The sequence below is a fragment of the Mustela erminea genome, chromosome 1 (assembly GCF_009829155.1).
Source record: "Mustela erminea isolate mMusErm1 chromosome 1, mMusErm1.Pri, whole genome shotgun sequence".
Lineage (NCBI taxonomy): Eukaryota > Metazoa > Chordata > Mammalia > Carnivora > Mustelidae > Mustela > Mustela erminea.
Genome location: NC_045614.1, coordinates 164652307 through 164674066, shown reverse-complemented (window position 1 = coordinate 164674066; position 21760 = coordinate 164652307). Strand labels below are relative to the sequence as shown.

The following is a 21760-nucleotide window of genomic DNA, read 5'->3' as shown; positions in this document are numbered from 1 at the left end:
TCTCCATCTCTCACTCCCGTGGCTTGTGTTCCTTCACCCCCTGTCTCTGTCTAATAAATAAAATCATAAAAAAAAAGAAGAATAAAAAAAGAGTAAGTCTATTAACTAAAAAATAAAACTTTCTAGTATCGGCCATCGAACTGAAAAATGACCTGAAAAGTCTGAGAATTAATTCAACTGAAATACACCAATATTTGAGCAAAAATACATAAAAATATATTGATTCTGATAGCAAAAACTTGAAAAAGAGCATACATGAGTACCCACCATTAGGAGAATACTTGAATAAATTATAGTACTCTACAATATGGTTCAAGGCAGCTATTAAAAAGACACCAATATGGAAAGATAGCTAACATATGTTGAGTGGAAAAAAAAAAAATCTGATGCTTTGCAACACCATTTCTTTAAAAACAACCAAAATTATTTGTTAATTGGTCACCTGGGTGGCTCAGTTGCTTAAGTGTCTGTCTTGGGCTTATGTCATAGTCTGTGGGTCCTGGGATCAAGCCTAGGAGTTGGGCTCCTTCCTTGGTGGAGACCCTACTTCTCCCTCTTTCTGCACTCCCTCTCCCACCATGCACGCTCTCTCTCTCTCAAATAAATAAAATCTTTAAAAAAGTATGCTAGTTTATTTGATCTAAAATAATTTGTTATAGCATTAAAAAAGATCTAGAAAGACACCTATCAAACCATTAAGAAATATTATCTACCAAAGTGGAAATGATAAGAAGAGTTGGTGGTGATGAGTAAAGACATTCTATTTTACTCTGTATCTGTGCTAACTTGTTAGACACTAAGCCAGAGAGACTATTTAAATTTAGATCAATTAAATAAATTAAAAATTAAAGATTTAGTTCTTTAGTCTACTACTTACAGTACAAATGTTCAATAGTTCTATGTGGGTAATGACTACTATAATGGAAAATACACATACAGAACATTTCCATCATCACAGAACGCTCCACTGGACATGATGATCTATGTTAATATTCCTGGATCCCTGGGATTTTTTTAATCACAAGTATGCATTAACTTTATCATACACAATTATCTCCCCTCTATTCCCAAGCACACATCAAGGAAAAAGGTACCCATGAAATGAAAATTTAAAAACTAAAGATAGAAAAAAGTAGAAAAAGCAACACCTGCATTTTTACCCTTAGCTCTGTTTGGTGTAGTCTATCAAAAAAGGATTTTTTTTAAAAAAAAAATCACTAGCTATGAGTTTTCTGAGTGATGTATTTAATACAGGCATTATGTACATGTATTTTTTTTTTAATTCAAAAGTAGGCCAGCATTTCCCAAGACACATTCTTTTCTGTAGACCCCTGAACCTTTGTTATGCTTTAGATTCTTTGTTCCAATAATTTCAAGAAAGGATGTGAACAATATTCTTTTTATAAAGGATCCACAATGCAAAAAGTTCTGAAAGATCCGGCAATGAAAAAATCTTTTGAATGTGACTCATTCTCCAAAAGATACTATAACTCAATACACCCTTTACAAATATATTAAACTCAACATCTTCTAAAAAATGTGAAAGAGAAAGGAAATATATTACCTAGTTGAGATAGCAAGCTGATGATACTTAAGACCAGTGGTGCACTTATGCTTGGGTCTTCAAGTAGCTCCACAAGGCAACTCAAGCATTCACTTGGTAATATCTGATTTGGTGTAAACAATCGTGTGAGTTTCTGCCCAGAAATTACCTACAAAACAGTAATTAAAATGTGTTAGTTAAGAATTGGCAATTTCCATCCCTTCTCCAAGCAAATAAGAACTGTTTTCCAAGGTGCCCCTGCCATGCTTTTTTCCAATTTAGAAAAGTCAAATGCCATTCCTTCTGCCTGGAAGATTACCTATACCTTTTCTACCTAGCTAATGTAATCATTCAGATCCAAGTTTTAATTTGTTTCCTCCTGACCCTCTTTCACCAACTAGGTTAGGTTTGTCTATTACACTATCTTATAGCACATTATACTTTATTTTATGAGCTGACAAACTTTGACAACATAGCAATATTTATCCTCTTTAGTACACTAAACACCCTATGAAGGCATAGGGTATAAATCAACACTCTATTGCAATATATTTATTGAGTAATTATTGAGTAAATAAGTTCGAGTATGTGCACTCCACCTATTTTGAGGGAGGCAATGCAAAGTAAAAAGTAGCTAAATCCAAAGGTTTAGCTTTGGGACCAACTATGTAGTTACTCTTTTTGCTCCCTCTAAAGACAGTAGCTGAGCCTAGAAGTTAGAGATTACAAAAATAGAAGTATAAAAAAAAAGTTTTTAATTAGCCAGGTCATGCATGCACAAATTTTATTTTTATTCTTGGTTATTTCACTTTTACTCCTTTCTTATAACTCTATAAACCACCCTTCACCTTTCCCATGTGAAAAGGTAAAGCTGAGATTGAAAACCAAAATCAGTAGTCAGAGAGCCAAGTATTTTGTTTCCTTTTCTTTTTCTTTTTTTTTTTTTTTTAAGATTTTTTTACTATATATTTTAGAGAGAAAGAGAGAGCAAGAATGGGGAGGGGAAGAGGAAGACGGAAGATGGAGAAAAGCAGACTTCTACTGAGTAGGGAGCTCAATGGGGAGCTTGATTCTAGGACCCTAGGATCATGACCTGAGCAGAAATCAAGAGTCAGATACTTAACTGACTGAGCCACACAGGCACCTTGACAGCCAGGTATTTTCAAAAGGCTTTTTGCATTTTATTAAAAGCCTAACTTTTCTATAAAACAAATTATCTTTTCTATAAGGAAGGAAAAACAATTAGTTACCTTAGAACTAGATAAAATCTGATTCAAACACCTTTATTTTTAAAAAGATGAGGTCTAAACAGGCTGTTTTAATATCCCTCTAAACTTTCCTTTCTGTATCTCTCTTTTATTCCCTCCCCAGATACCAGTTTTTCTTCTAAAGCTTTGCTGACATCTGGGATGCCTGGGTGACACAGTGAGTTAAGCATCTGACGCTTGGTTTCAGCTCATGTCATGATCTCAGGGTCCTGGGTTCCATCCCCGTTTCAGGTTCCGAGCTCAGTTTAGAGTCTGCTTGAGATTCTCTCTCTCCCCGCCTCAGCTGCCCGCTCATTTCATGATCACTCTCCCTCTTGTTCTCTAAAATAAATAAATCTTTAAAAAAAAAAAAAAAAAAGGAGTTTCAAAGTATCTGTTCCCAAGGACCATGTATTTTAACATTAAAATCTAAAAAGAAAAAAACAGGTCCAATGGTGAAATTACACATTGACAGTAGATATTTGGGGAGTAAGGAATACTCTGATTGCTCTTTTGACTACTTATGAAGTTACACCTCCAAAATTAAGACATTTTTCTGCTTTAAATACAATTTCCCTCAGGAAGAGACCTGTATTTCAACAATGTAAGTACTCTGCCATGTAATATTTCTTACAAGGTAAAATGTAAAAATCGCTTTAAAATTTTTCTTCTTTATTTGGATGTTTCCATGCAAATAGCATTTATTTTAGTAATAGCTAATATTTTAGCACTTACTTTGGCCTAAGCATTGTTCTATATATGTTAATTCTTTTCACCTTCACAATACCTATATGCTAGGTGCTGTTTTGCTGATGAGTAAACCGAGGCATACACCAAGACAGCAGAGTAACTGAAAGTAATCGTTCCTGAATCTGTGCTCATAATCACTATGTAACATTAGTGGTATAAAAAACCATTAAGAACGAGACCAGCTCAGCTCTGCCAATCATAAAAAAATTCAAAATTCAGGTTCTGCATGGGGCTATAAAGAAAAAATATTGCAGAAGTACAGCATAATAGCAAAATCAATCTTCTCCTTTTACATGGTAACCATTTCTTTGTATGCTCAGATATTGCTCTCATGAAGTATGCACAAATATATTTACCATTAACATCACCCACCAAAATGGTTAAAATTTAAAAGTCTGAAAACACCAAGATTCTATCAGGATGAGTGACAGCAAATTTCATGTATTAGTGATAGGAAAGTAAAAATGGTCTAACTGTGGGAATTTCGACTAAAACTGAACATCAACCTACCATAATCAATCCTACTCCTAGGAACATAAATGAGAGCCTATATCCAAAAAAAGTAAGAAAATGTTTACAACAGATTTATTCAAAATTCCACCCAGACCTACAAACCTAAATGCCCATCAATAGGAGAATGTCTATAAGCCTATAAGCTATAGTACATTTATACAGTGGAATCCTACACAGAAATAAAAAAGAATAAATACTACCACATGTGCGAAATGAATAAATTTCACAGATTTATAGAATCGAAGAAACCAGACACCAAAGTACATATCTTATGAATCCACTTATCTGAACGTTATGAGAAGGGACAACTGAAAAAACCTTGTACGGGACTGGAAATATTCTGTACTGTGGAACAGGTGGTAGCTACTTGTACTGTACATGTATGTTAAAAACTCAAACTCTTCACTTAAGATTAATGCACATTATGCACTGTATGTACATTACCTCTTTAAATGGCAGAAAAGTTTTCAGTAAACGCCTTAAAAGTTCCGGAGTGCAGTATCAAGAAGTCAGTCTCTATGCCTCAAATTTCTCTGAGTCTCCTTCAATTCACTCTAACATGACTCTCAGATTCAAGGCATACCCATTTTTTCTCAAAGAGAAGTAATGTTTCAGATTATTATTCAAAATGCTGTACTACTACTTAAATAAAACCGCTCATTCTGTGGCTTCTGGAGCCCCCCAGGACATTGTTCTATTCTAACTAAGAAGCAAAGCCTTAGCATTTAACAGCTAGCATCATAATTATTAGGTCTGCAGGGATTTGTGAAATAATAAATGAAAAAAGAAAATGTACTCAGGAAGGGTGGGCACCAAAATCCTGCGGAAGAGTATCAGTGAAGCCAGAGAAAATGAAGGCATATTTAATGCTACAATTGTCTTCTCTCTGTAGTATGTATTTTGCTAATCTTCGGTAATTTAGCGTCATATCCTATATCCTATATCATTGTTAATAAACAAAGAGAATATATTTTAAAGTTATCTTCAATTCTACGTTAACAGAAGCTGAGAGAGAATTAAAATAAGTTTCGATTGAGCTAAATTGTTTATTAAACTGAGGTCATTGTTTGTTGGAATTCCATGAATATGTAATAAATGACAGATTAAAAGCCTAAAAACAAACAGGAACACAGAAAGCTGTGGATAAGTGACCTAGACACAAATCAATGGAACTAAGAAAAAGTAAAAGCTATTTAGCAACTTAGACTTGAAAAACTGTGAGCAATATATTTTGGTAAAAAAAAAAAAAAAAGGATTATGGTTACTGGTGAGATTCCTTCTTAACTCAAAAAAGTTAAATTTTTTTCTTTTTCAAATTTTAGTTCAACATGAGTTATAAGAAAAGAAGTAAGCAACTGGTTCATATTGTAAACTGCCTAAGGGACAAAGAATAAAACAAGTTTAATCGTCGCTTCCCATCACCTCCGCCACCGAGAATTTCTGTGTATTCTATTCTGTAAGGGCTCTGTTGCGATGGAACGAAGGAAAACATACAGCTCCGAACTTTCTCCTCTACCAATCCCAAACACAGCCTAAATTCCCCTTTTGTCACACCTTCCCCTCTTCCTAGGTCTGAGTTGTCACTCTTCGCTCTCGCTGAAGTCAGCTGAACGTGGAGGGACACGGGGCGGAGCAAGAAGATGGGTAGGAATTCAAGGCTGACACTTGCTTTCCTTACTAATTCAAAATTACACCTGAAGGAGCGAGGAGCAGTCCTTCCTCTCCTAGGCAAGGGCCGCTACTCTCCGGCCACACCGTGAACTAAGAATTTCTACAGGGAAGCCCGTCTAGTCCCTCACCCCAGAGCCCCTCACCTCCAAGTGCCGCAAAAGCTGGGTGGCATTCGCCTCCGACTTAACGGCTTTGTACTGACTGATGGTCAGGAGCAAAGACTTCAAGCAGGCAGTGGAGTCCATTGGCATCCTCCACAACCCCTCCTGGGGGCCGCCACCAGCCAGCTCCGGCCTCCAGCCTTCGCCGCGCTTTTTTTGATTTTTCAGCTCCTCCCCCCTCACTCCCGATGCTTCCGGTTCCGGTAGAGCTCCGGAAGTCCCTTCCTCCCTGGAAACGGCTTTCAATGAAGAAAGGGGAGAAGTGGGGAGGAGGGTGGAGGAAATCTTTGGGTTCACCAAGGGGTTTGGGAGCTGTCCTTCCAGAACCCCCTTCCCACTACCCACCGTGTCTTCGCTTAGCTATAAAGCCGCGAGGTTTCAGCTTCGAGATCGCGCGGAGACGATAAATCTCGCGAGAACTCTAATTGCGGCTCAACTTGCGAAGGGGCGGTTAGGCGCGGGGGAGTGGTCCTTGTTCGTCAGAGCTCTCAGTTTGTGTTTGCGTCTTCGGCCTTCACGCTGGTTGGCCGCTTTTTCTTTTGTGCGTGAACCGCTCCTTGAGAAATGGTCGCTTCCCCCTAGTCTAGACACGGTGAGGAGCTCTGAGGAGAATCTTGGGCTCTAGATTTTGAGGCGGCCTGGGAGGGTCCTCTTTTTAAAAAAAATCTCTCCTGTGTCCACCCTTTCCACCCAGGAATGTTTGTTTTTCAGAGTAAGCCTATGACTATCGGGATTCTGGGGCAAGGTAGTCATGCCCTTAAGATAGTCATCAAACTTAATTCAGAAAGCTAGGTCCTGGTGACTTCTGGGCCAGGTATTGCTGCGGAGGGTGTTCTCATTAGCGTCAGTTTTTGTAAGTGAAGGTATCTGTTTTTATCTGGCATGATCAAATGTTTGCTGAATCTCGGTGTCTATGAATATGGCACTGTCGTTTGCGGTTTTTGATAAGATAATTATTGTGCATGTGTGTATAATGAACCGCGTAGCTGGTTCTGGAGGTTTTTCGTTTTGTTTTGCTTAATGTATGCTAATGGTGAATTTAGCTTTAAAAAACCAGTTTGGAGAAAATTGTAAGAGGAGAGTCCATGTCCTTTTAATTAAATCATTCGTCATTAATCATGTTTTGTCAATGAAAAAATACTTTTTTACATCACTACATTTCTAAAGGGAGGTTTTCTTTTTATATTAAAAAAATTAGTTAAATCTGAAAACTTAACAATAATCTAGCCAGCTGAAACCTACGTGTAGAAATAACTGGGTAATTAATATATCTATGCTTTCGTTCATTCTGTAAACAAGTATTGATTGTAAAACGGGTTAGAAGTCAGGAGAGGACAAAGATGATGAAGTATCCCCTGCTGGGAAGCAGCTGTCTAATTAGAGAAACGTACTAAATAGGTAGTACATATGGAATTCATGTAAGTAAGAGGCACCATGCAGTTATTTAAAGAGTGAAGGCAGACTGCTTACAAACTAGTTCCACCTTTTACTATGTGACCATAAGGCAGATTCTCACTGCTTCAGTTTCTTCCTTAGATAAAATCGGGCTAACATTCCTACCTGTTTAATAAGGTCAATAAATAATTCAGTAGATCGTCGAGAGCCTACAGTATACTAGGTACTTGTCTAGGCACTAGAGATTTAGTGAATAAAAAATCCTATGTTACGGAAATTACATTCTGGTAGGGGGTAAAAAAAAAAACCGTAAGTTTTTAAGGAGAATGAGATGGAGAAAGAAAAACTAGCAGAATTCCTTTTGAGAGTAATGATGATTGGGAAGAAGAGAATTGGGAGGTCGGGATAGAGAAAGCAGTATTTGAGGAAGTGCTTCAAGGAATTGAAGGAGAGAGCCATACTGTCTAGGGGAAAAGGTCCTGAAGTGGGACCATGAAGTTTTTCAGGAAAAGCAAGGATTGCCACTATGACTGGAGTAGAGAGCAAAGGTGAGAGTAGCAGTAAAAATGAAGTCATGTCCCGTGGTGTAAACCATGGTGAAATGAGTTAATCAATTTAAATAAATTTAGAGTAGTTACCTGGGTGGTTACATTTTCAGCAGGTTTTATTTACATCTTGGTTCATTGGCAAATGCAGTGATAGCAGTTTGGTTAGTGTTAGACTTTTCACTAATAATAGCATATGCGGCATCTTCATACTCATTCTGAGCCAAGGGAAAAGGTCAGATCTGCTAGTTGTAAATGCCATCTTTCCTTTAAATCCTGCATTTTAACTTAAGCAGTTATATAAATTTTGTTTTCTCTTCTGTAAAATATTCATTTTAACATAATGTCTTTATCAAAAAATCTTTAAAAATTGATGTTGGAAGTTTATTTAGTAGGATGTACAATGATAGTAGCTGTGAGAAGCCCTCCATGTATTTAGGCAGAAATACATTTTCTAATGTGAGAAACACAGAGCCTTATTTTAGGCACCCAAAAAGGGGGAAGGAGGAAGAGGGGATGAAGCTTGATCCTGAATTCAGTGGTGATTTTTAGTTTTTTGTTTGTTTGTTTGTTTTTATTTCTAGTTTTTAAATGGGGCCTAATATAGTTAGGTTTGTGCTTTAGGTTGATTACTCTTGCAGCTGGGTGGGCTATGATTTTGAGATGGATAAAGTTAGAAGTAAGGAGAATGTTTAATTTGCTGCAGTCTTTCCAAAGGATTACCAGGGTAATTGAAGTGGAAATAACAAGGAGGTAACAAATATGAAAAATATATATGAGGTGAAATTGGCAGGACTTAGTGACTCTTACTTCAGATGTGAAGGATGGGAATTCAAGTTTCTAGTTTGGGTCATTGAGAAGATACAGATATTGCTGAGGTAGTTAATAGTATTCATGTTGTGGTTTATATTCAGTGAAATTTTATATAGTTTATCATATAGTGTTGTATTAAGTTTCTTCCAGGGCATTATATAATTTTTGTTAATGTGACTGGGCTCTCTTTTTCTCCTTTAAAATTTTAATTTACTACTACTGTAAAAAAAAAAAAAAGCTGATTTTCGATACATCTTTTATCCAGACTCTGACTGAAATCTCTTATTAATTTTATTTATTTATTTATTTATTTATTTTAAAGGAAGACTATTTTTTTTTTTTAAAAGATTTATTTATTTATTTGACAGACAGAGATCACAAGCAGGCAGAGAGGCAGACAGAGAGAGAGGAGGAAGCAGGCTCTCCGAGGAGCAGAGAGCCCGATGCGGGGCTCGATTCCAGGACCCTGGGATCATGACCTGAGCCGAAAGCAGAGGCTTTAACCCACTGAGCCACCCAGGCGCCCCTAAAATCTCTTATTAATTTTAATAGAGTTTTGCTTACTTTCTTAGACTTTCCAGCTGCATATCATCTGCAAATAATAATTGCATCTCTTCCAGTATTTGCTGTCTTCATTTCATTAATGTACACCAAAAAAATGGAATAATTATGGTGATATTGAACATCTTCGTCTTTATTCGTTGAGCGGGAATGGCCAGTATTTTAACACTTAGTATAATTTGTGCTATTGGCTTGTAGTAAATAGACTTTGAAATGTTTAGGAGATTGCCTTTTTTTTTTTTTAAAGATTTTATTTATTTATTTGTGAGAGAGAGATTACAAGTAGGCAGAGAGGCAGGCAGAGAGAGAGAGGAGGAAGCAGGCTCTCTGCTGAGCAGAGAGCCCGATGCGGGACTCGATCCCAGGACCCTGAGATCATGACCTGAGCCGAAGGCAGCGGCTTAACCCACTGAGCCACCCAGGCGCCCCGAGGAGATTGCCTTTTATACCTGTTTTATTTAAAGATTTTCCAGAATGTCTACTTAAAAAAATTGTCAAATATTTGTTTAGAGATCTCATTTTCCAGTTTAACATGATAATGCAATGTATTGTGTTGCTGTTTTGTTCTTATTAAATGTTCACTTACTGAGCATTTATTATATGCCAGGTGGTATTCTAAGAATTTTATACTTACTAATTACTCTTCATAACAACTTCCTGCATTAGGTACTATTACCATCTCCGTTTTTTACAGGTGAAAAAGCTAAGGAGAGGTGAAATAATTTGCCCAAGGTCATACAGGTAATAGTAACAAGCCTTGGATTTGCTATGCTGCAGATATGTTATTTAGGATTTTATATTTGAAATTTTTTAATTAATTTTTTAAATTCTTTTGGAATTTGTTACTTTTGAAAAATGAATCAGAAGCTTTTCTATTTTCTATGCTATAGAATGAGTATCACATTGGAATCCTCTGATCCTTGTAGATTGTATACAACTGGCCTATAAAAATGAAGCTTGATACCTTATTTAATGTTAGATCTTTAGAAAATACTTGGATTTGTAAAACGATTATAGGTCTGATAACTTTTTTCTACCTTTTCTTGTGTTAAGTTTGGAAATAGAACTTTATTTTAGCATAGCAACTATTTCTCTAGATTTATAGATGTTTTGATAGAAAGTTCTTCAGGATTCTGGTAATTCTCTTAATCTCTTCATTGTAGTTTTAAATTTCCTTTTTCATTGTAATGTTATTTGTATTTTTTCTTATTTGGGCTTTCTAGGGGTTTGTCTCTTGCATTCAGCTTTTAAAGAACCAGCTCTGATTTTTTTATTGTTTTTCTTTTTGTCAGAATCATTAATTTTACTTTTATATTTATTAATTCCATCTATATACAGATTCTTCCTTTATTCTTTTTATAGTTTTTAAAAGTTTTAGGCTTAGAGTATTTATATACTATATGTATATTTTATAAAGAACATTTATTTCATGCCCACAGATTTTAAGACAACAGTAGCTAAGGTGAGCATCTGTATTTCATTTAAAAAGAAAAGTTAAATTAGTTTAACCAATTGGATACAATTTTTAAAAAATACTAATATTCCTTCATATTCAAAGAGCTAGATTCTGTTAGACAAACCAGAATAAGTGTTGTTGGGAGAAATAGGTTAGTTTTAGGAACACATGGTATTTTTTAGGGCAAAATATCAATCAATATCTTAAAGTTTAGCCTAAAATTCCTTTTCTCCATAAATTTTTATTGCTGTCCTTTATATTTGCATAGATACTTTCCTTAATTTGTAGTTCTAGAAACACATTAAAGGGATTTAAAAAACAACGTGGTTAGGATTCTACAACTCAATATTAGGGCTGTCTAGCTCCTTTATTTCTTTTGGAAAAACTTAACATGTCTTCAGTACTGTAGAGTAAAATGGAAATTTTTATTGTGTCATGACCAGGGCTTAAGTTCTGTTAGATAAATCAGATTGAATGAAGATACGAATTTTTGACAGAAGTGCAGAGTGTATTGAATACTTAATGTTGTAATATGAGAATTATACCAGAGGTGTGAACACAGAGCTGATTGTTGGTTCACCCACATTCATTTAATGAGTGCTTGAGTAGTGAGTACATTTCTGTGTGCTGGGGTTATAATAGTGATTCAAACAGATAACAATTTCTACCCAACTAGACCTTTTATTTTAATGGGAGATATAGACAACAAATAAGACCTATTAAGTAAAATATATGAAAGTAGTAGTAAGTGCTGTGGAGGAAAAAAAAGAGGGATCGGAGGTATCAATCAGGATAGAGTGTTGGAATTTTAGATAGTATAGCATACTGTTCAGTATTTGCTGCATAGCAAATCACCTCAGACTCAGTGGTGAAAACCATAAGCATTTATTTCTGTGGGTTTGACTGCAGTTCTCTGATCTAGACCTGACTTGGCTGAGAGGCTGCTTCAGCCATTTTGTAGGTAGAGGGTACTATATAGAGCTCAGTTTCAGTTATGTTGCTACTAGACATCCAGGAGATGCCGAATGGGCTGTTGAATATATTATTTAATGTTAACAGAAAGGATAAGACTGAAAATAAAAATTTAAAGCCTTGAGCCTAAATTATCAAGGGTGAGTATGGATAAAAAACACTGAACCATAGGGTACTTAAATATTTAGAGGAACCAACAAAGAACATGGAGAAGTAATTGCCGGAAAATAGAGGTCATGTCTTTATTCTGTCATCTGCGGTGATCAGTCTTAAAATAATATGTGGGCTACTTTTGGCCTCCTCTAAAGGAGAACTCTAGATTGGCAGAGTCCTTCAGAGGACTTGCAGTGTGCAGAAGGATGGATAGTTTCATTCTCTAAATGAGTAATGAATGCTTAAAGTTTGCCAGATGCTATTGTAGGCAGTGGGGATAAAACAGAAGGATTAAAAAAAAAAAAAGAAAAAGAAAATTCCTGACTTTGGGGGGCTTCTATTCAGTGGGGACATGAGGCCAGATATAAAGCAGGGGATTGTAGGAATAAACAGCAGGTAGAACAAAAGTTCTATTGGCCCAGGTTCTCAAAATTCAAGGCAAAGAAATCTAGTGGTAGAAAATTGGCAGAGGTCTAGGCATGGGGTTATTTAGATACTTTGTCTTACTGTGGTTAAAACAATTCAAATATTAATATTAAATCAATTTTGCCCTTTATGCCGAGCCAGAAAACAAAGTCTATAGAATTTCAACTCTCATTTTTCAGAAATGTTTCATTCAACACAAAGGTGAAGACCTGTTAAGCCCGAATTATCCTCTTTTCATTTATTCTTCCTGTTTCTTTTCCCAATCAACTATTAAAATTCATCTGAATCTCTAAATGATTTGCCAAACCGTAAAATTAACTTTTTCACTTTTCAAACAATCCCTGATTTTTTTTTTCTGTACATTTTACAGAATTCAGTTTTAGTCTGAATACATGGTTTGGATAATAGTGGTTTTTTGTCCCATTTTTACATCTTAAATATCCTAGTAGCAGAAGGTTGCCTTTTTTTTTTAACACAACTATTATCAATTGTTTCTGAATCCAGTTTTGTAGATAAAGATAAGTGATATAATTTTATTTGAAAATAAGGTACAGTAATCATTTTTAATTATAACTAGTATTTATTGAAGACCTACTTTGAACAGAGGAAAGTCCTTTGCATATGCCATTTTAAAATTTCTAGTCTTTCAGAAAGTAGATACTATTAAGTTCATGGAAGGGGTAGATAACTGTTTCTTGAAGTAAAATGTGAAGTCGTTCTCCACTTTCCAAAGTGAAATATGAACGCCTTGGGATATGTGAAGCTGTCAGAGTATGGGAGCAAATATTCAAATATTTTACTTTTTTTAATCTCATTCTTTGTTTTATATTATAGTAATACCTGCATATAATTCATAAATGAGCTGCTATTCATATATTTTCAGTGTATTCCTAGATTTATTGCTTTAGATACATGTGATCAAAAAAATTTAGAGACTTTTCCAAAATCATTAACCTTAACCCAGCATTAAGACATTCAATAATTATTGTTCATTTCAGTGCCACATGTAGTACCTGGCATTTTTCTGAATTGTTTTGTTGAACAAATGGATTCTCTTAGCAAAAACTGACAAGAATAGTGTATTATGAAATGTTAATATGTTTTATCTTTGCAGCATCATTTACTAACCAGTTAGACCATGTAAATAGTTTTAAGTATTAGTCTTCATGCACATTATTTAGTTCAGCTCATAAGTGAACACCATGCTTATATAAAGTTACATACTGCACTTAATGAGACATAGTGGAAAGAACATGGAATTTGTCATTGGTGAACTTGGGCCTGAGTTTCTGCTTTTATTAATTTATTAGCAATATGAACTCTCTAACCCTCAGTTTCTTACTTTTAAGAATGGATTACAGTAATGTTTATATTTCGGAGTTGGGTATTCACACAAATGTGAATTCACTGTTCATAAGTACTCAGCCTAGGGCTACACACATTGAAGCTGATGAAAATTAATCTTATTTTTGATGAAATAAAGGCGTATATACCCAATTAATTTTATGACATAAAACTCTTCATAACCAAAAGTTTGACCTACCTTCTCAATTAAATCTTTCTTACAAACATATTTCTTTCTGAGATAATGGGAGCCCATCAGTGTTCTTACATTGGTAGAGCAGTTTGGATTTGGGTATTGTAGGCTTTGTCATTGTTGTTGAGAGTCAAGTGCATATTGTGTCCTCCACTTCCTCCTTCTTCTTCTTCTTCTTTTTTTTTTTTTTAAAGATTTTATTTATTTGTTTGTCAGAAAGAGAGAAAGAGAAAGCACACAAGCGGGCCAGGCAGAGGCGGAGAGAGAGGCAGGCTCCCTGCTGAGCAAGGAGCCCAATGCGGGACTTGATCCCAGGACCCTGAGATCATGACCTAGCCGAAGGCAGCAGCTTAACCCACTGAGCCTCCCAGGCGTCCCCTCTACTTCCTTCTTGATTATCATCTCTACCTTTGTCATTTCTCAACATTCTGTCTTGTTTCCTTTTCTTTTTTTTTCATTATTGTCTAACAACAGTAACAACATTACTGAAAATATTCCACTTTGAAAATTTGCTTACTGGTAACATGTACTCCTTTGAATGGTTTCTAGCTACATTTCCGAACAGCGTGGTTTTGGCAGTGCTACCTATAAATAAACTGAAACCGATGGGTATTTTAATACCTGGATTTTTTTTCCAGGTAAGTCCTAGCCTGTGCATATTCATTGTAGGTACATTCCAAATATTGAAAACAAATTAAGATATATTCTATAGGTTTGTTGTGTAAGTCCAGAAGTAACTGACTGGATAGATCTGAAGAGAATTAAAAACCCACTTCTGACAAGCTAATTTTGGCAAAGATATGTCCTATTTTGGCAGATTTATAAGGGGTACTGTGTTACATTGCAGGGTTCTTGCTTTCTGACCAGCAGCCAGACAGGGTTAATAATGATTTTTGCAAAATGACAAGAGCTGAGATAGTGAATGCCCTGATCTTTTGGGGCAGGAAGGATCTTCAGTTTCTCATAACTATTTTATTTTATTTTATTATTTTTTATTTTTTTTTTTTAAGATTTTATTTATTTATTTGACAGAGAGAGAAATCACAAGTAGGCGGAGAGTCAGGCAGAGAGAGAGAGAGAAGCAGGCTCCCGCTGAGCAAAGAGCCCGATGCGGGGCTCGATCCCAGGACACCGAGATCATGACCTGAGCCGAAGGCAGCGGCTTAATCCACTGAGCCACCCAGGCGCCCCTCTCATAACTATTTTAAAGATTTTCCAACCATCATTCATCATTCCTGAAGTTTGCCTTAGAATCATTTTTTCTTAGGGGTAAAATAATGTTTGGCTGCCTGTGTCTAGGTACATTGTTGAACAAATGTAAAAATGGAAGAAATTAATGGAAAATTAGAAAACCAAATAATTCATATATTTTGTTCACTCTAAACACAGCTAGTAACAAAATAATCGTATAATCTGAGTCTAACTTGAATGAATGGTCCTAGCCATTCTAGTCTACTTGGAGCTCACACTTGAGAAATTAAGACTTTGGGAGTGTTAAAGCCACAGAGTACCTGCTTTATGACTTTAAAAGCCACAGGAGGGGCACCTGAGTGGCTCAGTAGGTTGGGCCTCTGTCTTCAGCTTAGGGGCTCAGGTCCAGATCTCTGGGTCCTGGGATCCAGCCCTGCATTGGGCTCTCTGCTCAGCAGGGAGCCTGCTGCTCTACCTACTTTTGATATCTCTCTGTCAAATGAATGAATAAAATCTTAAAAAAAAAAAAAAAGCCATAGGAATGGCTGTTGCTGCTTGCCTAGCAGACAAAATCAGATCAATAATAGTAAAAATGTTGGTTTTAAGGCACTCCCATCGCAAATGTCTTGGTTTACTCCTACAAAGTGTCCTTCTCATATTTTTTTAAAGCCTTGAAAAATTACTGCCCATACAGATCAAAACATCTCACATCTCAGCTTCAAGGAATTTAGAATTCTTTTGATAAAGTATAGCAGAAGTGGGGACGCCTGGGTGGCTCAGTGGGTTAAGCTGCTGCCCTCTGCTCAGGGAGCCTGCTTCTCTCTCCACCTCTGCCTGAGTAGTCTCTCTCTCTCTTTCTGACAAATAAATAAATAAAATCTTTAAAAAAAAAATCTAGCAGAAGTGTTAAGAAGCATTATCAGAGTCTGTTTTGCTAATAGACCCATGAACTTCTATTAAGTGTACTTAATTCAGTGCTGATTTAGTAAATCTAGCTTTTGAAAATGGCTATAAAAATTTTACCAAGTTGCGTGTTCAAGGTTATTTATTACAACATTGTTAGTAATAACAAAAGGAAAAAAGGAGAAATTAAGAGGAAGTGTTTTTCAATAGTTGTCTGGTAAAATGGCATATCATGCCATGTTGGAGATATATATGTGTCCTGATGTGAAAAATGCAAGGTGCCAAATGTGCATAGTAGCTGCCATTTTGTGCCATGTGGGATATATTTGATAAATGTGGTTTTTTGTCCCAATTCTTAAGCTCATTATTGTCATTCCTCTCCATAATAGCAATTCTCCATCGAAGTAGAGATTTGGAAGAAAAGTGAACTGATTGTGCTACAGATTTAAACAAGATTTGATGATGGTGATAATGATAGTAACATTTATATAGTGCTTACTGTGTCCTAGGTACTGTTCTATGTTTTAAACATTTAATCTTGATAACCTGTGAAGCTGGGACCACCTTTATCCCTGTTTTTCAGATGAGGAAACTGAAGCACAGATGTTGATTAGTTTCAAACAAAGTTGCACAGCCAAGGTGTGTCAGAGCAGTTCTATATATCCTTGCAGACTGACTCCAGTGTTTCTCTGCTCTAAACTACCAGTGCTATGCAATCTCTCAACTTTTTTTTTTTTAATTTTTTTTTTTTAAAGACTTTATTTATTTATTTGACAGAGAGAAATCACAAGTAGATGGAGAGGCAGGCAGAGAGAGAGAGAGAGGGAAGCAGGCTCCCTGCCAAGCAGAGAGCCCGATACGGGACTCAATCCCAGGACCCTGAGATCATGACCTGAGCCGAAGGCAGCGGCTTAACCCACTGAGCCACCCAGGCGCCCGCAATCTCTCAACTTTTGACCTTGATGAAATCTAAATAAGATATTTTATGTCATTTCTTTCTTGTAGACAAAGATTTGCTTGTATTTGTACATGCTGCATAAATCCCAGATAGTCTTACTGCTCTTCCTCAGAGCAATCTGTTATGTATTTACTTAATCTTGTCACTTTTAATCAGTTAGGTTGTTTTCAACTGGGGCGTTTTGTCCCCCAGGATACATTTGGCAGAGTTTGGAGACGTTTTTGCTTTTCACAATGGAGCCGAAAGGTGGGATAGGTTTGCTACTGACATCTGTTAGGTAGAAGGCAGAGGTGCTCCTAAATATCCTAAAAAATGCATAGTACATCTTCCCATAACAAAAACCCATCCAACCTAAAATGTAAATAGTGCCAAGATTGAGGATCCCTGATTTAGTGGGCATAAGTGGAAATAAGTTCTCATAACTGAATTTCTTTTCTGAAAAATACCAAGTATATTATTTTGTTTTCAAGCTAATGGCATTGAGAAAAGTGAGTTTTATTTTTACTGTTTTTGCACACTTGATACTCCCCTTTTCTGTCTGGTATTGTGTGATCTGTAAGGGCCAGAAGGGTAGCGAATTCATAGGATATCTACTCACACATTGAAACATGAACTTGTTTGGCCCCTAACTTGATCACTTGATTGGGTGATTGGGTGATTAAGATGAGCACTTGAGTGGATTTAAAAAAGTGTGTTCATAAACTGTTTGGGGAGATGACAAGAGTGCTACAAGGTAAACATTTGAACGAATGATTAAACAATTCTAAGCAAAAGCTGTGTCCTCTCTGATTGAATAAGAACTTTAAAAATGGGAAAATCCTTTGCCATTAAAAAAAAAAAGTTTGCTCTAATTTCAGGAGATAAGAGGGAAAGTGGGAGAGCTAGGAGCTCAGAGGGAGCAATAAGAAAGGCATCTTACTGTTGTAAAGATACAGATGGTAATACCTTATTTTTCAACCAGTAGAATAACCCATGGATAAAATCATTTTGCTTGGTGGACAAAGGTGTGCTATAAACTGGGGTGCCTGGGTGACTCAGTCAGTTGAGCGTCTGCCTTGGGCTCAGGTCATGATCCCAGGTTCCTAGGATCAAGCCCCACAATGGGCTCCCTGCTCAGTGGGGAGTCTGCTTCTACCTCTGTTTCTCTCTCTCTCTCTCTCTGTCAAGTAAATAAATAATATCTTTATAAAAATTTAATACCCCATGGGAAACCAGATCCATCCTTTCTCCTATGTTAACTCTTACTTTAAAGGTTTCCTTTAGCTTCTTCTAGAATGATGATGACTCTGGATTATTTTAGAAGCACAGTGTTAACATTTCAGGCTGGCTACTTCCTTTCCGTTGCTAGGCACTGACACCTTCCTTCCCTACAGAGGCTGTAAAGTGCTGCTGTTGTCCCTGCTGCTGTTTGCATTGGGCTGTGCCACACATGATCTGCTTAGCTCCTGGGAAATGATGGGGTTGCTGATACTCTCCTGAAAAACCTTTCATCACAGAGTTTCAGCTCAGGTTGTATTTCTAAGCAGATTGAAAAAGCCATTAGCTTTTCTTAACTCTTAATTTGGGATCCAAATATCTTCTGATTTTTTAATATGCCCTTTTCTTTTTCAAGCTGAACACTGAATAGCTTACTAGAGGCCTTCTGTACCTTATTGCCTGAGAATTTTCCTCCCTTTTCAGGCTCCCTTTGACCTGTGTAAACAACTGGCTGAAGGAAATCTTATCAGAGTGAGAGGTATCTGTGTCTGGGCTTTTAAATTCTGGAAATGAGGCTATTACTTTGTTTAGAAAAAGCCTGTGTGTTTAGAAATGCTGTGTGTGAGATACTGCCTGACTTACTTTTTATTAAAACAAGCTGGGAGGTTATAGAAAACATAAAAGAAAAACAGTGTGATCACAATCCTAGAATTCTTAAATCTATGTACTTTTCTATACAGCTTTATTGAAGAGATGAAGTAGAGCTGATTTAATGTGAAAGAATAACATCGCTCTCCATTATTAGCGTTAGATTGTATCTTTCACTGGTATTGAACAGGGAATGCAAATTTAAATAGTTATAGGATTCTGCTTATGGAGTTTTTGAAAATAAGAGAAACTATAAAATAATTTACCTAGGAGAACTGGATTCTGCATAGGTGAGTTATCCTGATGGCAAAACATAACTTTGTTAGGGATGGAGGAGAAGCTAAGAGGTGTTTAAATGAAGAAATTTATTTTTTTAAACTTTTTAAAAGTGTTGACATACAATGTTACATTAATTTCCAGTGTATGAGTGTACAGCACAGTGATTCATCATTTCTATAGGTTATGCTATGCTCACTACAAGTGTAGCTACCATCTGTCACTATACATCATTATAGTATTATTGACTGTGTTCCTATATTATGCCTTTTATTCTCGTGACTTACTCATTTCATAACTGGAAGCCTGTATCTCCTACTTCTCTACTCATTTTTCCTATGTCCCAACTCCTTTTCCTCTGGCAACCATCGCTTCTCTGTAATTATAGGTCTGATACTGCTTTATGTTTGTTTATTCATTTGTTTTGTTTTTAGGTATTTGTCTTGCTCAGTCTGACTTATTTCATTTAGCATAATACTTCTAGAGCCACGTATGTTGTTAACAAATGGCAGGATCTCATCCTTTTTTATTATGAAGTAATATTTCATTGTATTATGTGTATGTATATATACTATATCTTCCTCATCCATTCATCTATTGACAGACACTTGGGTTGCTTCCATATCTTGGCTATTGTAAATAATGCTTCAATAAATAGGGGTATCTTTTTAAATTAGTGTTTTCATTTTCTTTGGGTACTTAATAGAATTATTGGATCATATGGTATTTCTGTTTTTAATATTTTTAGGAACCTCCATACTTTTTTCCACAGGGGCTGTACCAATTTCTGTTCCCACCAACAGTGTATGAGGGTTCCTTTTTTTCCACAACCTCGTCAATACTTGTTAGTAGATGAGGAAATTTAGATAGAAGTGTGTGTGTGTGTGTGTGTGTGTGTGTGTGTGTGTGTAAATGTTTGTGGTTTGTTTGTTTGTTTATTAACATGTAATGTATTATTTGCTTCAGGGGTGTAGGTCTGTGAATCATCAGTCTTATACAATTCACAGCACTCACCATAGTACATACCCACCCCAATGTCCATAATCCAGCCACCCTATCCCTCCCCACCCCAGCAACCCTCAGTTTGTTTCCTGAGATTAAGATTTTCTTATGGTTTGTCTCCCTCCCTGGTCCTATCTCGTTTAATTTTTTCCCTTCTTGCCTCCAAGGACCCCCCACCCTGCCTCAAATTCCTCATATCAGAGAGATCATATGATAATTGTCTTTCTCTGATTGACTTATTTTGCTTATTTGTGTTTTGATTAAGAAGTATCCATTGAATTGTTGGAGAGTTACCCTTGTCTTTCAAGACTTATCTGTGTAATTTAGAGCTGGTGTAAGTCAAACATAGAATATAGGTACAGGCAATATCATAATTAGGAATACCAGTTTGGGACTTCTTTTAGCCAGGCACTGAGTTGCCAGTTCACTAATGACAGGATGCTCAGACCTCAAGGCTTATGAGGGTTCAGTTCCTGCTGATACTTCTTTTCTATGTCTTGTCTTTTCTGGCATTTAGGGAGAGTCAGTATCAGGTAAAATAGTGTTTCTTTGAGTAAATGCAATCTGAATTCTTAATAAGTGACTTGGGAATGATCTTGTAGAGCATGTTTTCTTGATTTAGGAATTACCTATGCTGAATTGAGTTTTTAATAACGGGCCTCCAAAAGCTCTACGATCTAACTTAGGGCTATGCTATTAGAGAAACTGGCTATCCAGTTATTAGGATAAATAAGTGGTTTAGAGGCAAGAAATGGGAAATTTTTTCTAGTCTTGGGCTTGGCAGCAAGGCACTCTAGGTCTGGTTTCTTTGTGCTGTTGCTATCACTTTCTTTTCTTTTTCTTCATCATTTCTTTCTCTGTCCCAGAATACTGAACGGTAGTTTCACATGTTTGCTCTAATACTTCCTGATGTTCAGACAAAGGGATTAGAAAGGGAAATCAGCCTAGCAGGAAACAATGGAGTCTGGAGGCTTGAATTTTCAAAAAATACAGAACAAATGTGATTAATTTAATTTTTTTGAGATATAAATATAAGCTTATATGTAGAAACAAATGAGTTTTAACCTTAACCCTTTGAAATTACACTGTAATATATACCTTTTAAGTAACATCTTCTTTCATTATATGTTTGTAAACTTATGTGTTGAAGCATATGAGAATAGTGTGTTCAACTTACTGAAACTACACTGTTCTTAATCTTTAAAAAAAAAAAAATCCTTCATTATGATAGAAGAATATACAAAGTTATATATAGAAGCATACAGGAGAAGCCAAAACTACACTGTGTATATACCTTCTTCCCAGTAACATCTTTCATTAAGATATGTTTCTTTTTTTGTTGTTTTTATTTTAATTCCTGTTAGTTAGCATACAGTGTTATATCTGTGTCAAGTGTACAGTACAGTGACTCAACAATTCTATATATCGCCTGGTGCTCATCACCACAAGTGCACTTCTTAATCTCCATCACTTATTTAACCTATCCTCTACCCCTCTCCCCCTTCTGGTAACCATCAGTTACCTATTTAAGAGTCTGTTCCTTGGTTTGTCTCTTTCTTTTTTCCTTCACTCATTTGTTTCTTAAATTCCACATATGAGTGAAATCTTATAGTATTTGCTTTTCTCTGGTCATTTTTCTTAGCTTTATACTCTGTAGCTCCATCCATGTCATTGCAAATGGCAAGATTCATTCTCTTTTATGGCTGAATTATACTCTGTTGCATACATGTATACTTTACCCATTCATCTATGGATGCACATTTGGGCTCTTCCATAATTTGGCTATTGTATATTGTGCAGCTATAAACATCAGGGACTAAATGTGACTAATTTTAGAAGAAT

At 36.1% G+C, this 21760-nt stretch overlaps 2 protein-coding genes across 12 annotated transcripts in view; one reads left to right on the top strand and one right to left on the bottom strand.

The window, feature by feature from the left end:
- Positions 1 to 6224, bottom strand: part of CIP2A (cellular inhibitor of PP2A) — a 36229-nt gene extending 30005 nt beyond the window's left edge. Inside the window, exons 1-2 of the mRNA XM_032349834.1 lie at positions 5868 to 6224; positions 1565 to 1712 (exon numbers count right to left, since the gene is read on the bottom strand). Of these exons, the coding sequence (XP_032205725.1) occupies positions 1565 to 1712; positions 5868 to 5975 (256 nt within the window). The 5' untranslated portion in view covers positions 5976 to 6224. The remainder of the gene's footprint in view (positions 1 to 1564; positions 1713 to 5867) is intronic.
- Positions 6225 to 6243: 19 nt separating this feature from the next.
- Positions 6244 to 21760, top strand: part of DZIP3 (DAZ interacting zinc finger protein 3) — a 109821-nt gene continuing 94304 nt past the window's right edge. For 2 of the 11 annotated variants that reach the window (XM_032349787.1, XM_032349741.1), the window contains exons 1-2: positions 6244 to 6477; positions 9894 to 9940. The gene's annotated coding sequence lies outside the window, so the exon portion shown is untranslated. Of the gene's footprint in view, positions 6478 to 6596; positions 6739 to 7646; positions 7829 to 9893; positions 9941 to 16420; positions 16477 to 21760 lie in introns of those variants that run through there. The other 9 variants (XM_032349794.1, XM_032349805.1, XM_032349778.1 and 6 more) reach the window with 8 other exon arrangements.